We start from the raw sequence: 23302 nt of genomic DNA, 5'->3' as shown, positions 1-23302 counted from the left end.
GCACAGCCCCCCCGCCCTCCATTTTGTTGCAGTGAGGGGAAGCCGTGCCGGCGGGCGGCTTCCTCCATCCTGCTCCTTCCTCCTCCTCCTTCTCCTCCCGGGCCTTTTGTCCTGTTGTGCCCCTTCTTGCTCCCTCCCCGGCCCTTATCTCCCCCTCCCAGTGGTGCTGCTTCCCCTCCTTTTCCTTCCTCAGGGCTCGGGCGCCATTCCCCCAGCCCGGGCACCCTCCTGAGGGGGCGCGCGGGCCCCGAGCGCGGGAAACCGCGACCCACGGGGCTCCCCGGCTGCGGCCAGCAGGGGCCGAGCCGCGACCCCGCCGCTGATTGGCTGAGATTTGCCGCAGTTCCGCCCCTCCGCCTTCCCGCCACCCGCGCGCGCCGCGCCGCGCCCCGCCCACGGCCCCTCAGGCCCCTCACGGCGGCGCTGAGGGAGAAGCTGTGCCCAAAGTCTCATTTCCACCCCCAAAACAGCTTCTGCTCCCACCCGAAATGCCCCATTTCCACCCCAAAGCCTTCAGGAGAGGCTTTTCCCCTCAGGTTGTGTGAACTTTAGTGCGGTGGTGGAAAACAACGCGGTTCAGAGGCCAAGCGGAGAAAAAAACCGAAAATACAAACCGTGATGCTGAAGGTGGCTGTCAACGTCGGCGTGAGAAAGGGTAAATTCAGCCAGGATTTGGTACAAATGCACAGGGTGAAAATAGGAAGAAATTCTTCATAAAATTCTTCAGGTTGCTTAATTAATCCCAGTAGCAAGGGAACTCCAAAGTTTGTGTTTTCAAGCAGCTCCTGCTGCCATGGAGTTCCTAATGTCCCCAAATTGCTCCTGCTTTCACAGGGCAATGTGGCATGTGCAGATTCCAAGGCAAATCGTCCCCTTTTCCAATTACATCCCTACATCCCATTGCCCATTTCCACGTTAATTCAATCCAGACACAGTTCTGAAGGGATTTGGGGTTATTTTTGTGACCAAGGTGCCTGGGTCAGGGGAGTGAAGGTTGGGGGCTCCCACAGATCAGACTTCAAAAAAAGAGAGGTTTTGTTTGGTATGAAATGTGACCAAGAATTCGTAGAACTATCTCTTGTCATTCCTGCACTTTCCATAATGACCAGTTAGCCTTTTTGTCCCTTTATTCTCCCTCAAATTAAATTAATTTTAAAAACCTCATGCTGCCGAGGATATAAACCCCAAGGATTTCTCAATGCCTAACCCGCAGGCAGCTCACTTTCAGCTTTACTCATCTATATTTTTATGTGAGAATGGGGAAGCCAACATTCTCGTGGAATCCCATGAATTCAGGAATTTGGCCTTGGAGAAAACTGTAAAATCCTTTGAACTGCTTGATGGTGTAATGAGAAATCTCAGAATGAAAACTGCCCCATTTTCCAGCAAACAGAGCTGTTGTTGATTTTGGCAGCAGAGCTGCTGTATGCTAAAAATACACCACTTTCACTGGTCATACCCATTGCAAAGGTCTGAAGCAAAGAACGAGATCTGAGTTTATGAGGTAAAAAATGATGCTTGAATTATTTTTATCCATTTCTGAGCCTCTCAGTTGTGCCAGGGGTTGCTCTTGTCACGTTAGATGTGCACACTCGTGTTCTCCATTTGCTCATCGATCGCTGGCACAAATGGAGAGCCAGGAATGCAGCTCCCCCAGGGTACCAAAACCCATGGGATGGGACAGAGAGAGTCAGGGACAGCAGCTGCTTGAAGCAGGACATGGAAAATGTCCCTCTGCAGAGCCTGGGGCTGGGAAACTCCTGTTGGGGAACACTCCTCTGGTTTTAAACTTTAAAATTACAGTTCATAGTATGCTTGGTTTCTGCTTTGAGTGTGTCTCATTAAAAAAATAATAAAAAATGACCCCCCAAAAATAGCCAAGGAAAGTCCTTCCTATTGCTTCTAATTTAATTGGCACAATTGAGGGAGAATTCAAAAATAAATGTTTGGCCACAACAGCAAACCAGCAGAAAACCACAGGACATATTAAAACTGGGAACTCCTGGCACTGAGAAAAGAATCCTGTTCTAGGAACAAAATGACCCCAGAGTGTGGGTTCGTGTTGGAAAAGGAGCTGATCTCTCATGTGTGAATGTAGCGTGTTCACACAGGGTGTTTGAGGGGCATTTCCTTCTAGTGTAGTGTTAATTTAAATAAAATAATCTTGTGCTGACTGAGGAGCAGCCAGGCAGAGCTCCCCAGCATTGCCTTGGTGAAGCACTGGTGTCTTCTGGCCATTTGTGAGGGGCTTGGTCACATCCTTGTCCCTGGCAATGTTGAGGACATGCAGGAATCGTGTTTAATTGGGAATCTGAGGCTGGGAGGGAGCTGCTGGCTAATGGTGAATTGAAATGAAAGCGTCCCTGCAGCAAGTGCCTCTCTGCACTCATTTCAGAGTCACATCTGTGTCTCTCAGCTTCATCACCACGATGAGTCGTAATTATTGTGCTTTAAAGTGTGTGCTGTGGTGTTTCTTGTACGCCCCGTGTGTTTGAGTGAGCTCCCCTGTCACAGCACCACCCAGCTGGAGTGAATGGGGTAATTTGTGTTCCTGGAAACCAAGAACATCTTCAGTCTGTTCTTTCATCAGCATCTGTCGGGGGATCCACACCAAACCTGGAGGATCAGCCTTGGGAATTCAAGTCCTGCCCTGTTTTGTGTAAGTCAGAAATGTATTTAAGGGTGTAATTGAGTGCTGACTTTGTAATGCCAAACTCTGGCTGTGCTCACACCCGCCCCTACTCCTGCAGCTCCAAAAGCTGCTGCTGCTCAGTTCTGGGTTTGAGGTGTGCTTTGAAGCACAGACTTGTGCAGATGAGAATGTTTTCAGACTTGTGCAGATGAGAATGTTTTCTCTCTGACGATCTGCTGAGGGCTGTTTCCATCTCAGTCATGCAGGGCTGGGGAGGTGGAAGGCTGCTGCTTGTTGATGAAATCTCTTACATTACCATACCACACAAATTAATGAGGTTATTCCTGAGAGGGCTCTTTAGTTCCCACAATCATCCAGAGTTCCTCCTCATTCACCTCCCTGCACAGACCACATCACTCTGCAAGCAAGAGGAGGAATGGAAGGAGGAGGAATATTCACCTCTCTCTGCTCTGGGGTTCTGGAGGCTTCAGTTGCTGCAGAATTTCTACATGGATGTTAAACATTCTCACTACAAAGAAAACCCCCAGTTCAAAAAGTATTTCCTAGAACAGAGTGAGGAATCCCAGAGAAAACAGGAACAATCAAATGCCCACAAACTGGTTAAATTTGGGAATTCTCCTGTGCGTCCCAATGCAAGTTTTTGAAGTGCTTTAGTAAACTTCCCAAATCACTTTTTCTCCTCTCTCCAACACACGTGGATTTCTAAAAATGTGCTTCCAGTGTGAATCAAACGGGTCTGGACCAAAGTTAGGGCTGCCTGGCTGGGGTGGGGTGGGAGCAGTGCCACTCGCGTTTGCTGTTCTTGGATGTGTTTTCCTGTCAATCCGTGCTCCTCCTTCCCACGAGGGAAGGGAAATGTTCAATAGTTGCAGTTCCACGGGTGGCTGCTCCGTAGGAACGCGTTCCCCGATCCTCCCGATGATCTCGGGATCGCAGAAACCCTGGATGGGAGAACGAGCACTAGAGGGCACAGCGCGACCAGCAACGAGGGGGAGGCAGAACGCGGCTGTCGCTGAGCTGCCTTCCACCCCTGACAGCCCGAGTGACTCCTTAAAATGGCATCTCTGAGAAGGTGCTGAGAGATGAGGCCCTGCAGAGGTTGTGCTGCACTGGGATTATCAAGACATGCAGGTAGAAGAGTGAAAAGAATTTTGTTAAGCACAGGAAGGAATCCAAGACAGAAAATACAAAAAATCCGTGGTTGGATTGACTGAACTTGGTGGGTTTGTGCTGCTCTTTGCACTGGGTGCCGTGGAAGTTTGGTGATGACAAGCTTTCCTGATTCATTTCCCAAGAAACCAAGATTTCCCAATATGATTTGATTTCTAGAAACCTGGAAGGAAAAATGCCAGGAGGTGCAGCTCTTCCATTTCCTTCTGATTTTATTTCCCTACATCTCCAGTAACATTAATACTTTTATAACTGATATAAAACATTTCCAGAAAGCACGAAGCCCTCAGAATCTTCTGCCCAAACCAACTCCTTCCTTCCCTCCCAGTGTTTCAGTGAGATTGTTTGGATAATTCAGGGTGCCAGATGGCTGTAAATATGTTCACAATCCTCCTTCCCCTGCTCCCTCCTCCCTGGCACCCTCCCTGCTCTACCCAGCACTGAGCACCTGCTCTGCTCCCGTTTGGAGTCTCCCTTCTCCCCTCTGGAGCTAAACTGGCACTGCTGCTTTGTATTTTCCCTTGAAATGAAAATCTTAGGGAATGTTTTGTGCCAGGGAACACTGAATATTTCCCTCACTGTCACTTGCACCATCAGTTAATTGAGAAGGTGGCATCAGCTCCCTTCCTGCAGGGATTCTGAGCTGAAGGTGCAGCTCACCTGCTGGGAGCTGCAAGGGAGGAGCAGCTTCTGCCTATTTTGAGCACTTTCTCACCCTTGGCATGGGGTGAGGGCACACAGACCAGGGTGATTCATCCCAAATCATGCCCCAAGGAGCTGGCAGAGCATTTGAGCAGCCAGCCCTGTCCTTCCTGCCTCACAGGCTCTGGATTCATTGTTACACTCTGATCCTGTTATTCCACAGCTCAGGAGGGCCCAAATCCTGGGGGCTGAGCCCCTGACATAGCTGTTCTGTGTAATGTAACATTCCCAAAGTGCTGAGCAGTAAGAAAATGACAGGAAAGTGTTTCAGTGGCACTGTAAAAAGGGAAGTTGGTTTTAAAACATCTGAAAATGCAGGCAGTGACGTTTTGGGAAGTGAGGAATAACTGAGGTCACGAGCTGCCTGAGGAATGCTGCAGCAGCACAGACCCAGGGCATGGGAAGGATGAGCTGTGCCCATGAAGAAACACAAATTCAGCCAGATTTGGCTGTGCTTTTGCTCTCATTGATGAGCTGTGGGTGAACTCTTCCCTGGAAGCAGGAGGGAGCAGATGGCAGCAAGCAAATATCTGACTTGAGCAAGGGGAGAGAAACTGATTTTCCAAAGGGTCTATTTGACAAACAGAGGCCACATGTCATTTTTATGAGCCAGACCTCTGATTTATTGAACTTTATCAGTTTGTGCACTGCCAGCAGACCTAACTTGAGTGACCCTGTGACCTATAAAGGACAAGAGAGGCAGGAGGAATTGTGAGCAGGGATTGCGAGCAGGGATTCTGAGCAGGGATTCTGAGCAGGGATTGTGAGCAGGGATTCTGAGCAGGGATTGTGAGCAGGGATTCTGAGCAGGGATTCTGAGCAGGGATTGTGAGCAGGGATTGTGAGCAGGGATTGTGAGCAGGGATTCTGAGCAGGGATTGTGAGCAGGGATTGTGAGCAGGAATTGTGAGCAGGGATTCTGAGCAGGAATTGTGAGCAGGGATTCTGAGCAGGGATTGTGAGCAGGGATTGTGAGCAGGGATTCTGAGCAGGGATTGTGAGCAGGAATTGTGAGCAGGGATTCTGAGCAGGGATTGTGAGCAGGGATTCTGAGCAGGGATTGTGAGCAGGGATTGTGAGCAGGGATTGTGAGCAGGGATTCTGAGCAGGGATTCTGAGCAGGGATTCTGAGCAGGGATTGCGAGCAGGGATTCTGAGCAGGGATTGTGAGCAGGGATTCTGAGCAGGGATTCTGAGCAGGGATTCTGAGCAGGGATTCTGAGCAGGGATTCTGAGCAGGGATTGTGAGCAGGAATTGTGAGCAGGGATTGTGAGCAGGGATTCTGAGCAGGGATTCTGAGCAGGGATTCTGAGCAGGGATTCTGAGCAGGGATTCTGAGCAGGCTTTTCCAGGAGCTGTCAGTGCTCTGAATGCCACCTCACCATTTCTGGGAAGGATGACTCCCAGCTAGCTCTGCAGAAAGGTAGACAGTGCTCACATTATTTATAGCAGCAAGTGGGCTGGGAGGAGAAACACTGGGCTGCACAGAGAGGGAGGCTGCTCTGGAGACAGCCAGGAGTGTCTGATGGTGCAGCACAAACCACAGAGGCCCTGGCAAGTGCAGCTGGGCCTGGGGGCAGTTAATGGAGTGCAGGAGAGCCCTGGGCAGTGCCAGGGCAGGCTGGGGGCACACAGATTGTTCTCAGCTCTTCTTTATCCTCTTCCATCCTCCCACAAACTCCATCCAGCCTGGCCTTGGGCACTTCCAAGGATCCACAGCTGCTCTGGGCACCCTCCCCACCCTCCCAGGGAACAATTCCCTCCCAAAATCCCAAAATCTAAACCTCCTCTCTTTCAGTTTGAAGCCATTCATGACTCAGCCCATTTGCTGAGAGTCCTTTAAATAATGATGTCCACATCTCCAGTGGCTCCCTGCTGTCTGTGCCAGACCTTTGCCTGCTGTCCAGGCACAGATTCCTCCAGCTCTGAATGCTTCCCTCTGTCCTTCTGTCCTGCATGTATGGGCTCTTTATTCCAGCCCTCAGCCCCAGGGCAGGGCTTTGGAAGGAGAAATCACCATTTGGAAGGAGAAATCACCATTTGTGAGGAGAAATCTCCATTTGTGAGGAGAAATCTCCATTTCAGCACAGAACCCCCAAACCACTGGTGTCAGGAGGGGGCTGAGCTCTGCCCTTTGAACTCTGCCTGGTCTGGCCTCTCCCAAGCATTCCCAAATGTTAAAAAGATTTTTAAAATCCTCTCTTGCCTCTGAGCTGGGTCGATTTGTATCAAAACACAGCAATAAATTTTTAAACACATTACAAATTAAAGAAGTGGAAGAATTACTGTAGTTTTCAGTCCCTCAGGACATTTTATAGATTCAAACAAATCAACAGAGTGTGAAAGCAGAGATTTGATGTTCCTGGGCCAGGCTCAGGAGACACTTCCAGCAGGAGGGAATTCACCTTTTCAGTGGTGTCACTTTACAGGTGTTGTGTCAAACCAGCCCCACTGGCCACTCAGGGAGAGAGTGTGGGGATCTCTGAGCCTGATGAGGGTAAAAATGATGATTTTTACCCTAAATTTGATTTAGGAAAAAAAATCCAAGGCACTGTACTTGTGTCTCACCAAAGAATTCCTTCCTAAAGAGAGGGAAGATGCACAAATCTCCACATGTGCATATTCCAGGGATACATTTCTGCACACCATACAAAACCACTCAATTTTCCCCTTTTCTTTCCTTTTTTAGGGAAGTGGGTCTGTTCTTGCTGAGCTTTAATTTCCAACCCAGTTGGAACTTGTTAAGTCAATAATTATTCTTGTAAATGTGGGTCAAACTATTTTATGTCTCTTCCTCTTTAGGGACTTGGAAGAAGATTTAACCCTGCAGCACTGCAAGGTAGGAAGCAGCACATTTCCCATTTGATTTCAAAAGTCCAAACTGATTATCCCATGGGGGTAAAAGCTGGTGAGGGACAGGGTCAGGGTGTGAGTGAGTGAGTGTTCACCTGCAGCTGCTGACACAGATGTCTAGGAAAGAATGTCCCCAGCTCTGATAACAGCTCAGAGTGCTTTGGGATCCCATTTATTCTATCTAATTATTATTATATTTATTTATAATTTATATTTATATTATAAGGGTATGCCGAACATATTATTCATTTGGGATATTGGAGGGTCTGTAGCTTCCCACCTTCCACCTCTGGACACAAATACTACTTTCTCTTTTTAAAGCATTTGCCTTATTGCAGAATAACAAAATAAGCATTTCTGCAGTTTTCTCTATCAGTAACTCCAAGAAATCCTTCTGCACAGCAGGATAAATTGTATTTACCCACCCCCTCCTCAGCCTGAGAGCCCTCTGCCATGAGTTCAGTGCTCCTGCTCCACTTGGGAGTTAGGGGCTTTTTCCAACGTTGGGGACTGCTGGAAAAACTGGACTTTAGCACCCCAATTTTACTGCTGTGAACTGCTCTGTCAGGTGTGATTCCAGCCTGCAGAACAGCCCAGTGCTGCTGGAACAACATGAACCCATTTCTGCTCTACACCCGAGTCTTGCCAGCCATCAGCAGTGTGAAAGTTTCCTCCAAGTGTAAATTCTATTTAAAGCCACCCAAAGCCTCTTAATCAGTTCCTCCTGCTTTCCAGAGGCCTCTCAGCACTGCAGAGACACTGCAGCTGCTCCTTTTGTCCCCAGAGCTGTCCTGGGTGAAACTCAGGGCAGCCATGGGGCTGATCTGTGGGGCTGCACCCCAAAATGTGCTCCATGAGGAACTCTGGGCTGGGGTCAGCTCTGGGCTTGTGGGGGTTTGTTGAGTTTTCAGCCCTGTCCTCCCAGGGTGTTGGGTGCCAGTGTTTCATAGAACAATTTAATTACACAATGTTTGGGACTTGGGGGGAGCCTTACCTCTCATCCAGGTCCATTCCTGCCATGGGTAGAGACATATTTACTATCCCAGACTGCTCCTAACCCTGTCCAGCCTGCCCTTGGACACTCAGAACTGCTCCTAACCCAGTAAAACCTGCCCTTGGACACTCAGAACTGCTCCTAACCCTGTCCAACCTGCCCTTGGACACTCAGAACTGCTCCTAACCCTGTCCAACCTGCCCTTGGACACTCAGAACTGCTCCTAACCCTGCCCTTGGACACTCAGAACTGCTCCTAACCCTGTCCAACCTGCCCTTGGACACTCAGAACTGCTCCTAACCCTGTCCAACCTGCCCTTGGACACTCAGAACTGCTCCAAGCCCTGTCCAACCTGCCCTTGGACACTCAGAACTGCTCCTAACCCTGTCCAGCCTGCCCTTGGACACTCAGAACTGCTCCAAGCCCTGTCCAGCCTGCCCTTGGACACTCAGAACTGCTCCTAACCCAGTCCAACCTGCCCTTGGACACTCAGAACTGCTCCTAACCCTGTCCAACCTGCCCTTGGACACTCAGAACTGCTCCAAGCCCTGTCCTTGGACACTCAGAACTGCTCCAAGCCCTGTCCCAGGACACTCCCAGGGACAGAGCCACCCCAGCTTCTCCGTGCACCCTCTTCCAGGGCCTCCCCACCCTCCCAGGCAGGAATTCCTTCCCAAGAATTCCACCCTAAGGTGTCTCTCTGTTAATTCCCTTAGAAAGGCAGAGGATGGAGGGAGGGAAGAGGCAGGGAGGAGGGGGTTTGCTTAAAGCTAGTGAAGCACAGAGAGAGAAAATAATCCATAAAAGGAGCTTTGGCTGGGAGGGTGGGTGGGCTCCCGAGCGCCCGTGCAGCCGGGGATCCTCGGCCCGCGGTCCTTATTTGGCTGCGAGCGGGAGCGCTCCGGGGATTGGCTGCGCTGGGAGCAGACAGGGAGTCCAGGAGCCCAGTGCCAGCTGACGAGCACAGCACACGCTTGCCCACTCCTCAGCATGTGTCGAGCAAATTGCAGCTATTTTTACAGGAGACGCTTTGCCTACATCTTAAGAATCCAGTCCCAATCCCGTCTCCCTGGAGTGTAACGGGAAATCCCCTTCCCAGCCCCCTTTTTTTCCCCCGTTCGTGTTTTCAAGGCGCAGTTGGGCAGAACCCAGAATTCTTGGCCATTATCAGCCTTCAGACTTGTCTGCTGTGCTCTGCCCGGCCAGGGCACTCTATTCCTGTAACGATGCAATGTTTTGTCTCCAGACCCTCCATAATTGCCACAGTGGACAATTTCTGGGCACGGCAGCCGGCTGCTGCCCTGCTGGGCCAGCACGGCCCCTTTGTGCAGCGTTATTCCCGCATGGATAGAGGCACCGGCCAGGGGGCGATGCACAAAGCCACCTCTGTGCTGCCCTCGGCTGTGCAGCTCCCCGGGGCTTGGGGAGGGCAGGAGGCAGCAGGGAAACAGAGCGGGGAAACTGAGGGGTGAGCAGAGAGGCAAAATCCCCAAAGTTGGCTGTAAGAGTTCAGGGCCTGCCCGGAGAGAGCAGGGCAGGGCTGCTCAGGTGTGCAGCAGCTCCTTTCAGCCCTCCCCACAGTGTGTGCTGGCTCTGCATGGCAATGAGCATTCCAAAATCCAAGGAGAGTTGCTGGGGTGGGACTGGCACTGCCTGGGATGCAGGACACAAGGGAGGTTCAGTGGTCTTTGCAAAAAAACTTTGTGAAGCAATCGAGTTCATCAACGTGGAAAGTTAGCCCTGGAAGTATCACTGGAGTCTGGTTAGCCCAAACTCACTGAGAAAAGTTTGGGGGTTGGTTTTATTTTTTTCTTTAATTTAGAAAAATCTTGTCATTACAGCTAGGAAAGAGAAAACACTAACCACGACCAGGAATATCTCTGTGGGTTTAATATTTCTGTGGACTATTTGCCATGTAGGTAAAAGAATTAGGTTTCCTTTTAAAAAACAGTTGGATGTTACCAGGAGTGAACTTGTGAGGCACAGCCACGTCCTGCTGGTGGGTGGGAAAGCTGAGCCAGCCTGTGAGCTGATGATCTGAGCTCTGCTCTGGGCTCAGCTTTCCTTCCAGCAGGGCTGATTCACATCTTGGGCAGCCCAAGCAGAGCCTGCTGCTGTCTGACTGTGACACCTGAGAGAGCAAAGCAAACCTACCAAAACTGCCATTGCCTTGTGGTGTCTGGCTCCCACACACACCCCCTGACTTTTCAGCTCAAAGAAAAGGTAAAAAAAAAAGAGAAATTAGAATGGAAAAGCCCAAACCCCTCCCAGCTGCCTGTGTGGGCTGTCAAATCCAAGGCTTTGATCCTCACAGAAGGGAAGACACATCACTGCTGCCTCCCACTGCTCGGGGCCAGGGGGTCTGTGAAGCATTCAGGATCTGGGTGGCTATGGATTGTGCCACTGCTGCCCTTCTGGAGGGCTCTGTGCACCCCAAAATTACAGCTGCCAGCCCCAAGATTTCCAGGAGACTGTGCCAGGACAGAGCTCTGAGAGCTGCACCCAGCAAATGCCTCAATGACCAGAACTTCCCACATCTTCAGGAGAGTTCCTGGGTAATGGGGACTTCAGGCAGTGGTGGGGATGAACACCTTTTTGACCTTTTAATGTCATTTATTTCTGAGAGGGAACAGGGCAAATGTCCTGCTGAAAGAGAGTTTGGGGCACAGCCCAGACATGAGAGCAGCAATGCCAGGGCTGATCCAGCTCCACCCCACGGGATGCTCCAGGCAGTTCCAGGACCAGAACTTGCTCCTGTCCTTGGAGCACGACAGGAGCTGCAGTGCAAAGGGAGCTCTTACAAGGGAGGTATAAACTGCAACTGATTTATTGGAACACTGGGTTGATTCATCAGGGGATGCGATGGAGGAAAGGAAGGGTCCAAGCTTTGAGAAGCAAATTTGGGTGAGAACAGGCACCTTTTCACTCTTTTGAACACTGTAAATAATAATAATATTAAAAAAAAAAGACCAGATGGCCGCCCTTCCCAGTCCCTCCCTCCCATCCCAAGGCTTGCCTTCACATCATGCTCTTCCTAAACTGCGACTGTGAGCTCTGTTTGGGCTTCGAGTCTGACTGCTGCAGCTCGAACTGTTTGTACAGGTCCCTCAGCTCTCTGATCTCCTGCAGCACCCTCTTGGCTTGGCTCCAGGTGGAGGAAGCCTCCCCCAGCAGCCTCTCAGATTCCTGCAGGATCCTTTCAGAGTCCGACTTGGAAGAAGACGATGAGGAAGAAGAGGTGGTGGTGATGGTGGTGCTGGTGTTGGAGTCCTTGGTCTTTTTCTTGCCTTCCCCGTAGCCCTTCACCTCTGTCAGCAGTTCCTGAGTTTTTTCCAGTTTCAGTGCAACCAGTTCCTGTATCCGGGTCAGCTGCTCCGGCTCCGCCGAGGCAAACTGAGCCTCCAGCCCCTTCCTCAGCACCGCCCGGTGTGTGGAAGAGTCCCTTCGGGACAGGATTTCTTCCATGGAGGCACATTTATTCTTTTCTGAGTGGGAGAGCTTTTTGGGGATCTGCGGCGTGTACATGGTCCCTTTGTCAAAGGAGTCATTGCGCTGGCCGGCTCTGTCCCACGGGGCCGCCTCCTGTCGGGGGAGGCTCCCTGTCCGCCCTTTCTCCGCTGGTTTGGCGTTCTCCGAGTCCGAGCGGCGCCGCCCCGCGGTCAGGTGAGCCACGGACTTGTCCAGATCCACCCGGAAACTCTGCTCGCAGGTGCCGTGATCCTCCGGAGAGGCGTCTTCCTCCTGGATCAGGTCGAGGGTCAGCATTCCGTCAGAGGTTGAGGTAGATGCCTGGAGGAGCAGAAAGCAGAGCTGAGCTGGCACCAGAAGGGCTGTCCCTGCTGCCAGGGGTGTCTGCACTGCAGGGAGGGAGGGGGATGCTCCCTCACTCAGGGACAGAGCCAGGGGTGGATTTACAGTGCAGTGGTCCATGAGAACAGAGGATGAGAGGTGACCCCGAGCTGTCCTTACAGCAACTTTCAGCTCAGGATGGAGCTCCAACAACCCCACTTAGAAATGGAACACTTCCAGGGGAATTTCACCTAAGCTGATGACCCAGAGCTGTCCTCATGGCAACTCTCAGCTCAGGATGGAGCTCCAACAACCCCACTTACAAATGGAACACTTCCAGGGGAATTTCACCTAAGCTGATGACCCAGAGCTGTCCTCATGGCAACTCTCAGCTCAGGATGGAGCTCCCAACAACTCCACTTACAAATGGAACAATTCCAGGGGAATTTGACCCAAGCAGGTGTCTGGGGTTGGGTGTACCTACCAACAACTCCACTTACAAATGGAACAGTTCCAAGGGAATTTGACCCAAGCAGGTGTCTGGGGTTGGGTGTACCTACCACAGCCATGAGGTGACCCCGCGTGGGAGGGCGCCGGGAGTGCTGGATCTTGGCTCTGTCACGTGTCGGGTGAGCAAGGAAGCTGTCCTCTTCCACGGTGACCTGCAGGGTGACACAGGCTGTGAGCAGGGAACAGGAGCCATTCCCAGCTCCTGGAGCTGTGAGAGAGGAGGCTGGCAGGGAATGGGGTATGCAGTCCAGCCCTGGAAGTGACCCAGTGTTTCTCCCCTCTGTGCTGTGATGGGATTACATCTGCTCGAGTCATTCCTGACAAGTGAACCTGTCTGCAAAGATTCCTGTGACATCTCTCCTGGTGTTTGCTGTGCTGCCTCCTGCTCTAAAACCTCTCCCATAGTCTGACCTTGGTTTTCCTTCACTTCAGGCTCTGTGCTGCCATCCAGGAGAGCAAAGAGCCTCCTGGCAATGCCCTGGTGCTGTGAGAAGCTGAGTGTGAATGGGAGATCTGAGACAGGGCTGAGCTGAGGAAGGGTTGCCATGAAACATTAATGTGAGAGTCAGCCCTGGAGCGAGGGCACAGCTTGTTCCAGGCGGGTTCTCCTCCCCACTGAAGGAAACTGTGTGGGGATGCTCACCCTGACCTGCCTCTGCCAGCCTACCTGGTGCTCTGAGTACACCCTGAGTCCCCAGGAGGAGCTGCCCTGTTATTTTTCCTGGCTGAAGCTGCTCTGTGTAACTGGCACTTTCACACTCCCCTTGAGAAGGGGGGATGAGCTCTGCTGGAGATGCTTTGTGTGGATGTTGTATCCCCAAACAGTCTCAAACCCTCACCCAGGCTGAGCCAGGGTCAGTCTCACTCACCTCGTCCAAGATCCGATTTTTAGCACGTGTGATTGCAGAGTTGAGGGCGTTAATCCAGGACTCTTTCTCTTCTGGACTCACAGCCAGGAAGATCAGATTTGGTGCCTACAGAAGAGAGAAGTCAGGTCAGTGCTGGAACTCACACAGAGACAAGCCCTGGTCAGTGCTGGAACTCACACAGAGACAAGCCCTGGTCACTGTGAGGCCTCCACAGAGCAGACAAAGCAGAGCTGAGCTTCCAGCCCTGATTTTCCCACACAGCAAACCCCAGAACCACCCTCATCCCTTCCCTCATCCCCAGGACCATCCACACCCCTGGTGCCACCTCTTGGGCTGGCATCACCTGGGCCAGCCCCACGTACCGTGTTTCCAGGCTGCCTGGAGTGGGCAAGGGTGAATTTACTGTGGTTCTTTTTGCTTCTACTTTTGGACTTCCTGAGCTCTTCACATTTCTCGTAGTCACTGAGATCAAACGTTTCCTGTATGTTTTTTTCATCTTTTACCTGCAAAACAGCAAGAAAATCAGAGCTTTGCAGATGTCAGACAGAGACTCTGCTGCTCCAAGCAACGGGATTTCAACATGAGGGTTTTGATTTGTCTCTTCTGGAATGAGGGGGCATATTTAGAAGGATAGCAAGAAAATCACACTTTGCCAAGTTAATTCCTGCCTCTTCTACCTCCAGAGGGCAGGGGCTGCCAGGCTGCCAGGCTCAGTGTCCTTTAAAGAGTCCTTTTGAATGATGACTTTACGAGATCTCCCATTTTCCAGGTCTGTTCCCCAACACTGCACTGGCACAGTGTGCCAGGGACGGATCAGTGTCACAGAGGCTCAGATGAAAATGGAGCTTGCACAGGATCACTGGGGCTGCAGCTCAAGGATCTAAGGGCACACAGGGGTCTGGATGCTGAGCCCTGACAGTGCCATCCCTCAGGGACACCTGGAGCAAAGGGGATGTGGCAAAGCTGTCTGTACCCTTCCTCTTCATTGCTCTCCCTCAATCCCACTCCTACAGCAGGGAAGCTCTGCTCCTCCATGGTAAACACGAGGAATTGGGGTTTGCATGTCCATTACAGGCTCAATTCCACATCCATCTGCTTAATCCCACTGCAGCCAGTCCCCCCAGGCTGCCTGAGTGGGGCAGGGTGTGTAACTGAGGTGCTGGGAGGGCAGATGGTGCTGAGCTCTGAGCCCTTGGATTTCCTGAAGGGACTCCACCCCACTTCATACATTTCCTCCACAGTTTTGGGAAGCACCGAGGGAACTCCCTATGATTCTTCCATAGAATTTAATCAAAGAGGGTGACTAAAGCAGCTTCCTAACCAGGGGCATGGATGAACCGACCATCTGGCCCTGCCTGATGAGAACAGCTCTCCTCTGCCCTTCATTGTGCCTGTGTCCCCAGGATCCACAGGACAATCACCGGCACTGCCATCCCGGAGCTGTTCCTGCTGGTGACACATCCCCTGTGTCTGGGTGTGATAACAGAGCCTGTCTGGCTGCACATCCTCCCCATGCTGCTAATCTGCTTTGATCTCTTCCCACTCCCATCCTCCAATCCACCTCTTTCCAAGAATCTCAGCTGAATTCTGCCCGACTCATTTGCAGCAGGAAAAGCTGATCCCCTTCCATCCCAGCCCCCAGCTGTGCTCTGTGCCTGAGAGCAGAGCTTTAACTCCAGATGTTTGCTCATGTGGGTCACTGGGGCTTCCCCAGCCCTCCCCTTCCTCCTCAGAGCTCACCCAGCTGGAACTCAAGCTCCTGCCTGCAGGAGGACCCCAGGAGGCTGCAGGACAGAGCAGGTGCCTGGTTCAGACAAACACCCTGCAGGTGCAGCTCGTCCTTTAAACAGCTCTGAATGACACCAGGGCTGTGACACTGCACTGGGACACGCTGAGGGGATCCTGCTCCTGTGTGTGACCCCTTAAAAAAGCTTAAAATTGGGAATAAACAACATCCAAAGTGGGATTCCTGGGGGAAAGGATCGGCAGCAGCCTGGGCTGTGGTGGCACAGAAATCCCAGGGGCACTGGAAGGACAGTGGGTGTCTCACTCATGTAACAGAGCATCCAGTGTGCAGAGAGAGAAACTGGACAAGGAAGGTGAAAGGCAACTCCAGAGGCATTTGCCAGCTCTTTTGTCCTTTGTGGGAAGCTCCTGAGGCCTAAAGGAGGGAGGTGGTGGCATGAGAGGCAACTCAGAGCAGCCTTGGAGGTAGGAGAGGCTGAGGACAGCCATGCAGCCCATTCTCTGTGAGAACAGGACAAAAGCAGCCCCTGAGGCCAAGAGAGCTGAAATCCCAGTCACTGTCAGTCACAGGGGGTGACAAACCTGCAGGGTGTCACCTCCTCTGTGTTCTCAGTGAGATAGGGGCCATCCAAATCAAACCTTCCAGGCTTCTCCAAAGAGGATTTGGCTGGGTGAGCAGCGCCCAGGAGGAAGCAGCCTCTGCTATCAGCTCTCAGTAGGAAGGGGTGAAGCAAGAGGTTGGTGGTTGATTTTGGCAAAACCATTCCCTGCTGGGAGGTTTCCAGCAGGTCTTTCCTTCCCCAAGGGTTTAAGAATTGAGGGATGTCAGGTGGGTCCTGCTCTCTGTGCCCTGTGGGGAGCTCAGGATTGGAAGGATTAAGGTGAATCAATCCCAGCAGGTGCTGCCCTGGCTGTCTGAGCTGCCTTTGCTGAGTTGTACCCATTTGAGGCAGGAAAAACAACCTTGCCCTGCAGTTCCACCTGCCTCCTACCCGTGGCCAGGTGAGGGGAGGGAAACCGAGGCACGGAAAAGGAATCAGAAGCATCCCCCAATCCCTGAGCAGGGAACATTTCTGTGCAGCCATGAGATCCCACACCCCTGCAGCTGCCCCTGCCTGTGCCAAGGCTGACAGTGCTGACTCTGCTGGGATGCAAGGAGGGAGCTGCATTCCCTGCACTCCTTCCCCTCCTTCCCCCGCAGCTGCTGCCTGCCCAGGCTGGCCCCAGGGCCACCAGCACTCCCTGGGCCCTGAGATGTGGCCATGGAATGGCTCAGAACACCAGCCATGGCACCTAAATCCCCTCTGCAGAGGGTCACGGCTGTTTGTGCTCCCAAAGGGCTGCTCCAGGCTCATGGCAGTGCAGGAGGGTCTCTGACCTGGTTAATTAACCACCCTTGGGTCTCTCACTGATGAGAGTTTAAATTTCCTCATCAAGCTGTGACCTGCAGTGACTCCAAACCTCCTGGACCCGGCTCAGGGCTGTGTTTTGGGGCCAAACCATGCACAGGTGCTCAGTCACACCAGTCTGGGATTTTTGGTGATGATTTGAGCAGTTTGAGCTGCAATGGGACACAGAAAAATGAGGAAGGTACAGAAAATCACAAGACACCCATGGGACACTTGTGGCTCAGGATGTAAGAGAAACCTCCAGACTCTCTGCACAGCCAAATACCCAAACATGGGCAGTTTTGGGACAGACAGTTCCCCTTGCAGGGTACAACCAAAGTTTCAGTTCCTGCAGCTGAGCAGCTCGATTCAGCAGGGGATTGAGGTTCCTGCAGCCAGGCTGTCACTGGGGCAGGGATGCACACTGGGACTGTCCAGTCCTTGTCACAGCCAGGTCACTGCCCTTGGCTGATCAGGGGATGGTGACAGCTTCAATCTCTTCTCCAAAGTGTCACCACCAAGGCTCCCAGGGACACAGCCACCCCAGAATCACTGAATTATGGCTTTGGAGGGACAGGGACACCTTCCAGACTGTTCCAAGCCCCATCCAGCCTGGCCCTGGACACTTCCAGGGATGGAGCAGCCTGTGCCAGGGAGGAATTGATTCCCCAAATCCCTTTGTGCTGTGTTCAGCTGCACTCAGCGAGGACAAACACCCCATGGAGCATTAGAGAACCGAGAATGCAAACACAGCCCCAGCCCCAGCGGCACCTCCTCGAGTGCTCTCGTGCTAATTGAGCGATGCCTTCGGTAGCAAACAATCGAAAACCGCAGAGAAGCGTTTCCTCATCCCCTCGCAGCCCGGCTCGGCTGTCTGGCAGCCCCGGCTTCCTGCGAGGAAGCGCCGGGCCCGGCTGGGGCAGCTCGGCCGCTGCTCCCCGGCACAGACAGCGACAAAGCCGGGCCAGGAACGGGGAACAATTCCCAGAAATGTGCCGGGGGTGGGGGGAACCGAGGGGAAAGAATGCGAGAATGAGTTAAGAAGGTGGTGTGTGCTCAGCAGAGCTCAGCTCATCTCTACAGAGCTAGCTTTGGCTGATGACCAAACGCTGAATAACCAAGGATTTTGGTGTGAGTTCACGAGTTCAGCAGCCGTGGGGGAGCGGAGTGAGCACGGCCAGAGCCTCAAGCTCCCACTTCGGGAGGTGTCAGACAAGTCCCGCAGCTTTCAAAGGGCAGCACTCAAACACCCTGTGAACATTTGCCATCAGCTGGGCTGAAAAACTAAATTTCCTTTCCTTACAGACTCGGCTCTGCCAGGGAGAAGCTCAGGCTCCTATCAGGCATTCCCAAATTCTCCTGACAAAATGGAATAATCAGGGCTGGGCTCTGACCTGCATGCCCAGGTCTGTCCTAGACAGAGAACTGGGAAAGCACACAGATTCCCAGGAGGAATCAGCGTGGATATTGATGGGATTTTGTTAATCTGAATTTTGGAAATCTCCCCATTCCAGACCTCAGCTCTGAGCAGTTCATCAACACTGCCCCAAGCCAAGGGGGATCTGCTTCCCAAGGGATCCTGGTGTGGAACACGCAATTCCCTGTCCCCATGTGCTCTGGGGAGATGGGATTCACTGCCCTGCTTCCCAGATGGAGAAATTCAGGCAAAAGTAAATAAATGTCTGGTTTGAATTAATTTAACAGAGCTGAGGAGCTTCCAGGAGCCTTGGGATTTAACCCTTTCTGCTCTGAGATGGTGAGGAGGGCTGGGAATGTGGCTTCACCTGCAGAACCACCTCTGGAGCAGCTGCTGAGCATGATCTGAGCTGCCAGGAAACAGCAGGTGCTGTGGGACCAGAGCCTGGAGCCACACATTGACCTTCCCTGGGGCCCAGGAGAGCTCCTGGCTTTGCTAAGCTGGCATCAAACCCTGCAGCACCTTCTGAGACACCCCAGGAACTCCCCACAATGAGACCCCCAGGATGCCACGGGCACAGAGGCACAGCAGCAGCACGGTGTCACCTCCATGGGCAGCACAGAGGGACCTCAGGGCACAGCAGCAGCACGGTGTCACCTCCATGGGCAGCATAGAGTCACCTCAGCACGCTCCAGCAGCAGATGTCATCTCTGCTGGCCACACATTCTTCCATATAAAGCCTCAGCAGAGGCTGCTGCAGGTTATTTATGGTCCCTCACACACATGGGGCTGCCTCAGCCTCAAAAGCTGTGAGGTTTTCCCTCTATGAAACACAAACAAGAACTTCTTGTTCAGAGCAGGCTCTGTGTGGCCCCTCCAGCCTCATCTCTCTCCTGGGCTCCCAGCACACCTGGATTTCATCTGTAGCTACCTGGACATCTATTGCTGTTCCTGTGTTTCCCTCTGGCTCTGGAGCAGTTGATGGGACAAGCTTTGGAATGCCAGCAAGCAGCTCAGCACCACCTGGGCATTCAATCCACTTTTTTAAGCCATTTCTCTGTTGTAACAAGCCCTGACCCTCTGCCTGTGCCACATCCATGGATCAACCAGCCTTAAATCAAATTATCCCTTCCTTTCTCCAGGTAGAGCCAGGCCAGGCATCCAGCTATCAGGAAATCACCTCCACTTTGGGGGAAAAGCCGGGGAAACCAGGGTTTTATCCCAAATTCCCTGAGCTGGAGCAAGCCCCCTGCCTGCTGTGGGCACCACTCTGCCCAGGGTGCAGCTCTGGGCCTGGGGAGTTTTTCCTGCTGGATTTATGGAGACAAAAAGCACAGGGGGGGCGTGCAAGGACAGCCAGGTGCTGCCTCAGCCTGGCAGTCACATCCGATTATCTCCAATGCCAACAGCACGTTAAACCCCAAACCCAGCAAGGAAACCAGGGGCAGGGCACGTGCCACACCAGGATGAAATTTCATGAAAAATCCAAGAGGTCGACCTGTAAATGGCTCGATTGCAGCCGGGAGAGCGGAGTTATTTCCAACCAGAGAGTGAGCAGCCGGGGACAAGGCAGCGCTGGGCTCAAGGACAGGCACAGAAAGGAGCCGGCATTGCTGGGAAGAGGTTGGAGGGGCTTAACTCTCGCTAAGTGAATCCTTTCGTGTCTCCACGCCGGGAAAATGTCTCCCAGCAGAGCTGGCTGTGGAATCGCTGTCAGAGCCGAGCCCGAGCCCGACCCCGGCCGGCGCCAGCCCCGGGGAGGAGAAGGAGAAGCCCCCCAGGAACCCCCTCGGCCCGGCTGGCGCGGGGAAGGGCCGGGGCTGCGCCTTTCATATGCAAAGAGAGAGGAAGGGGGGATGGGAAAGGAAACTGAAACCGATCCTACCTCCTTCTCCGAGATGTAAAGCTGATCTCCCTTCAGAACCACATAACGGTTTTTCCAGATTTCCCTAAAAATGCCTTTCCCGCAGAATTTCCGCACCCAGCCGACCTTCTCCGGCTGCGCAGGTTGCTGGTTTCCATCCTGGTTCCCCTAACACAAAGCGAGAGGGGAGAAAATGGGGGGAAAAAACGCGATTATTCTTGGTTTTACACTCCTTTTCTCCCCACACCCCACTTCCCTCTTCGCCCAACTTTTGTCTCCCCCTCTCTCCGCCGAACGCCGGGCCCGAGTCCTTGCCCGGGGTCGCTCCGCGGGGATTTTTGTGCAGTGGCAGCACCGGGAGGACGCTGCGAGGAGCGGGCAGGGTTCTCTCCGTGGTTATATAAGCCAGGCCGGCGTCTCTATCGCCTCATCCAGCGGGCATTTACCCGTGGAAAGGGGAACAGGAGGGGGATGGGCGGAATTTAAAGCAGCTGGGGTTTTTATATTGCGGCGAAAATGGCATTTTGGAGCTTTTTATCAGCAATTAATCCAAGAGGTGAAATCTATGGGGGGTTTATATCAGAGGTGTCTCCGTAGGCAGCGGTGGGTGCAGCACACACACAACACGGCAAAGAGCGAGGGATTGATGGTGCCTCCGGATTTTATCGTTTCCTTGTGTTCCAAGATGAAAACTGCCTGCCTACATCCCCCGGTGGCCGAGGCGGCTGCGGGAGGCCTGGAGCGGGGTCTGGGTCTCTTTGGGGGTCCGTGCGCTTTCCACGGGGGGAGCAGAGGCAAAGCGAAGCGAAGATCCAAACCCCCCTCCCCAAAACATCCAGGAGCCTCCCTCCCCCCGGCCAAGACGCGAATCTCCACTCACCCTTTTTGCAGAATTATTGTTTTTTTTCATCGTTCCTCAGCGCGCTCCGAGGCGATTTCGGGGCGGGGGTCGCAGAGGGGCTCCCGCGGCCTCCTGGCAGCGGGGAACACCCGCGATCCGCGCTGCCTTCGCCCCGCTCGCCTCAGGGCCCCTCTCCCGTTACACGGAGCCCGGCCCGGTGCTCTGAGGCATCGGCAGCGCCGCCGCCGCCGCGTCCCCCCCCGCCGCCACCATCCCGCAGCTCGGGGGGCTGCGCTGGGCTGCGCCGGGCTCCCGAGCTCCATCTATAGCCGCACGCCCGTGACGTCGGGGTTCGCGGCACGGGGCGAATCGCAGCCCACGAGGGTTTTTCTTCTTTGTTTCTCACTCCAGCGGGGCCGTGGGGAAGCGGGAGAGGGGCGGGCGGTGCCGCCGATGGGGTTCTCCCATCGGGGTATAGCCGCGTTCCCGGTGGCGTCGTGGGTCACCGGGAAAGTTTATAGGAGAGGGAAACGCAGCCGGGTGGTACTGGGAGGAATTCATCCCCTAAAGGTGGTTGGAAGTGGGGCAAAATCCCTCTGGAGAGAGGAGATGGGAGATTTCCTTCCAGCACGGAGGGTCTGACAGCCAGGATTTAGAGCACGGCTTCCAAAAGTGAGGAGACAGCTTCCTAAAAATGCCCCTATTTGGTTTATTTTGTCTGTCCCCTTCGTGTCCTGCAAGGAATAGATTGATCCATCGTCCATCAGTGGATCAGCTTTCCAATGACAGCGTCCATCCCATGTCTGGACATCCCCCACCCCTGATTTCAAGTTGTAGTTTCCCCCCAGGACTCTGGAATTAATGGCCCCAGAGTCCTGGGGATGTACTTGGAGTATTTCCAGAGCTCCTGTGAGTGTTTGTGTCCCGTTCTGAGCATTGGCATTTCTGCCATGAGCTGTGGGGTCACTGCCTACCTGACAATACCTGGGACAGACACAAATCACTCTACACCAAATCCAGGGGTTGCCTTTCCTCCTGTGCCTCTGCAATCCCCAACTCCATGGGGACCAGGACCAGGATTTGCCACCTGTGTGCCTCAGTTTCCCTTTTACCCCAAAGCTTGGTCCAGGCAGGGCTGGTGGCAGAGGGACAGATGAACCACACTGGCCCCCAGTGTGTCCCCAGGACATCACACACAACCTGCCAGTTTATTTAATGACATTTTCCCTTCCAACTGCACTTGTCCTTCCTCCCATCCTGTTTTTGGTGGCCAGGGCCTGCAGAGCACCGGCTGGTGGCCAGCAGCAGATGGCACAGAGCTGGTGGCAGGGGGACAGCTCTGCTGTGCCCTTTGCACGCAGGGCCCACGCTCTTCCCCAATGCCCTCTGGTGCCAGGGAAGCTGCCCTGAAGCCACAGCAGGTAACAGCACATAACACCACAGCTGCACACATCCCTGGGAGCAGGAATTCAGCTGCACTTGGAAGCCTCAGGCTGTTCTGCCAGTGAGTCACACGCTGTGAAGGATGTGACCAATGATTCAGAGCTGGAAACATCAACAATTTACAGGGAAGGAAGGAGATAGGAGGGAACCCAGCTCCCATTTCTGTACCAGGAACAGGAGGCTGCCCTTCCAGCACTGAGGCTGCTCCCCAGTGGCACAGGTGACATGGGCAGTGCAGCTTTTCGTCCCCAAAAGCCTCTCCAAGGTGTGGTTGTGTCTCTCCCTATACTCCCATACCCCCTTTGCTACCCCTGGCAGCTGCAGCTGCTCCTTGTGCTGCTCCACAACAAACAGTTGCCAAAATCGCCTCTTCTTGCAGAGCAGATCAGCAAACTCCTGGTTTATTTATGTATTTAACACCCCCCACACAGCATTTTGCCTCTGGATATCAAGTCTGAAGCTGCTGCCTGTGAGTTTAATTAGGACACATGCTTTTCTGTGCCTCTGACAACAATTCTATCATTGGTGTCTGGGGAAGGGGCTGCTGGAGGAGGGGACGGGGCAGGGGCTGCCCAGTATCCTCTGACAGCTCCCGTCTCTTGGGCTCTCAGACACCTGAGTCACCTCTAAGGAGGAATTCTTACAGCTCTGCCTGTCCCAACAACCCAAAATTCACTAAAAATTTGGTGCCCACCCAGTTCCACCCCAGCACAGGCTGTGTCCCCCCTCCCTTCCCCACAGAGCTGCCCAGGTCCCCTCCTCCCTGCAGGGCTTTGCTCTCTCCCACATCAACAGGACTTAGTTGTGATGCCAAGATAATTCCCAGGGATTTAGGAGCTCATTTCATTTGATCTGGCTTGTTAATTCCCAATCAAGTGCTGATTAGAGGCCAGGGAGCAGAGCTGGAAATGCACTTGCAGGTTCCTTGGTGTGGTCCTGGAGGGGAGCAAAAGCTCCCATGGAGGCTCAGGCTGTAACTGCACCTTGTGGCCTTGGGAAAGGGAAAGTGGGAATCATCTAGGAGACAGATTTGGCCGAAGTGGGGGATTTAATAGGATTCAA

At 53.2% G+C, this 23302-nt stretch overlaps 1 protein-coding gene across 1 annotated transcript; it reads right to left on the bottom strand.

Annotated features, from left to right (window-relative positions):
- Positions 1–10311: 10311 nt before the first annotated feature.
- On the bottom strand, positions 10312–21075 carry PLEKHO1 (pleckstrin homology domain containing O1). The gene is made up of 6 exons (XM_058821766.1): positions 20837–21075; positions 19978–20124; positions 13904–14044; positions 13542–13646; positions 12723–12824; positions 10312–12162 (listed from the first exon to the last, which is right to left on the bottom strand). The coding sequence occupies exons 1-6, from the start codon at positions 20864–20866 to the stop codon at positions 11392–11394; spliced, it is 1296 nt and encodes a 431-aa protein (XP_058677749.1). The 5' UTR covers positions 20867–21075; the 3' UTR covers positions 10312–11391.
- Positions 21076–23302: the final 2227 nt, after the last annotated feature.

This window comes from Ammospiza caudacuta, chromosome 30, assembly GCF_027887145.1.
Source record: "Ammospiza caudacuta isolate bAmmCau1 chromosome 30, bAmmCau1.pri, whole genome shotgun sequence".
Lineage (NCBI taxonomy): Eukaryota > Metazoa > Chordata > Aves > Passeriformes > Passerellidae > Ammospiza > Ammospiza caudacuta.
The sequence above is the reverse complement of the archived record's forward strand: the minus strand, read 5'-3'. Positions and strand labels throughout refer to the sequence as shown.

Bases quoted from the DNA above. Each gene is read 5' to 3' on its own strand.
- PLEKHO1 (XM_058821766.1), bottom strand. From the start codon at position 20,866: ATGAAAAAAAACAATAATTCTGCAAAAAGG. The intron at 14,045-19,977 runs GTAGGATCGGTT...GCTGTTTTGCAG, and splicing joins TTTACATCTCGGAGAAGGAG to GTAAAAGATGAAAAAAACAT. The intron at 12,825-13,541 runs GTGAGTGAGACT...GTCACCCTGCAG, and splicing joins AAAATCGGATCTTGGACGAG to GTCACCGTGGAAGAGGACAG.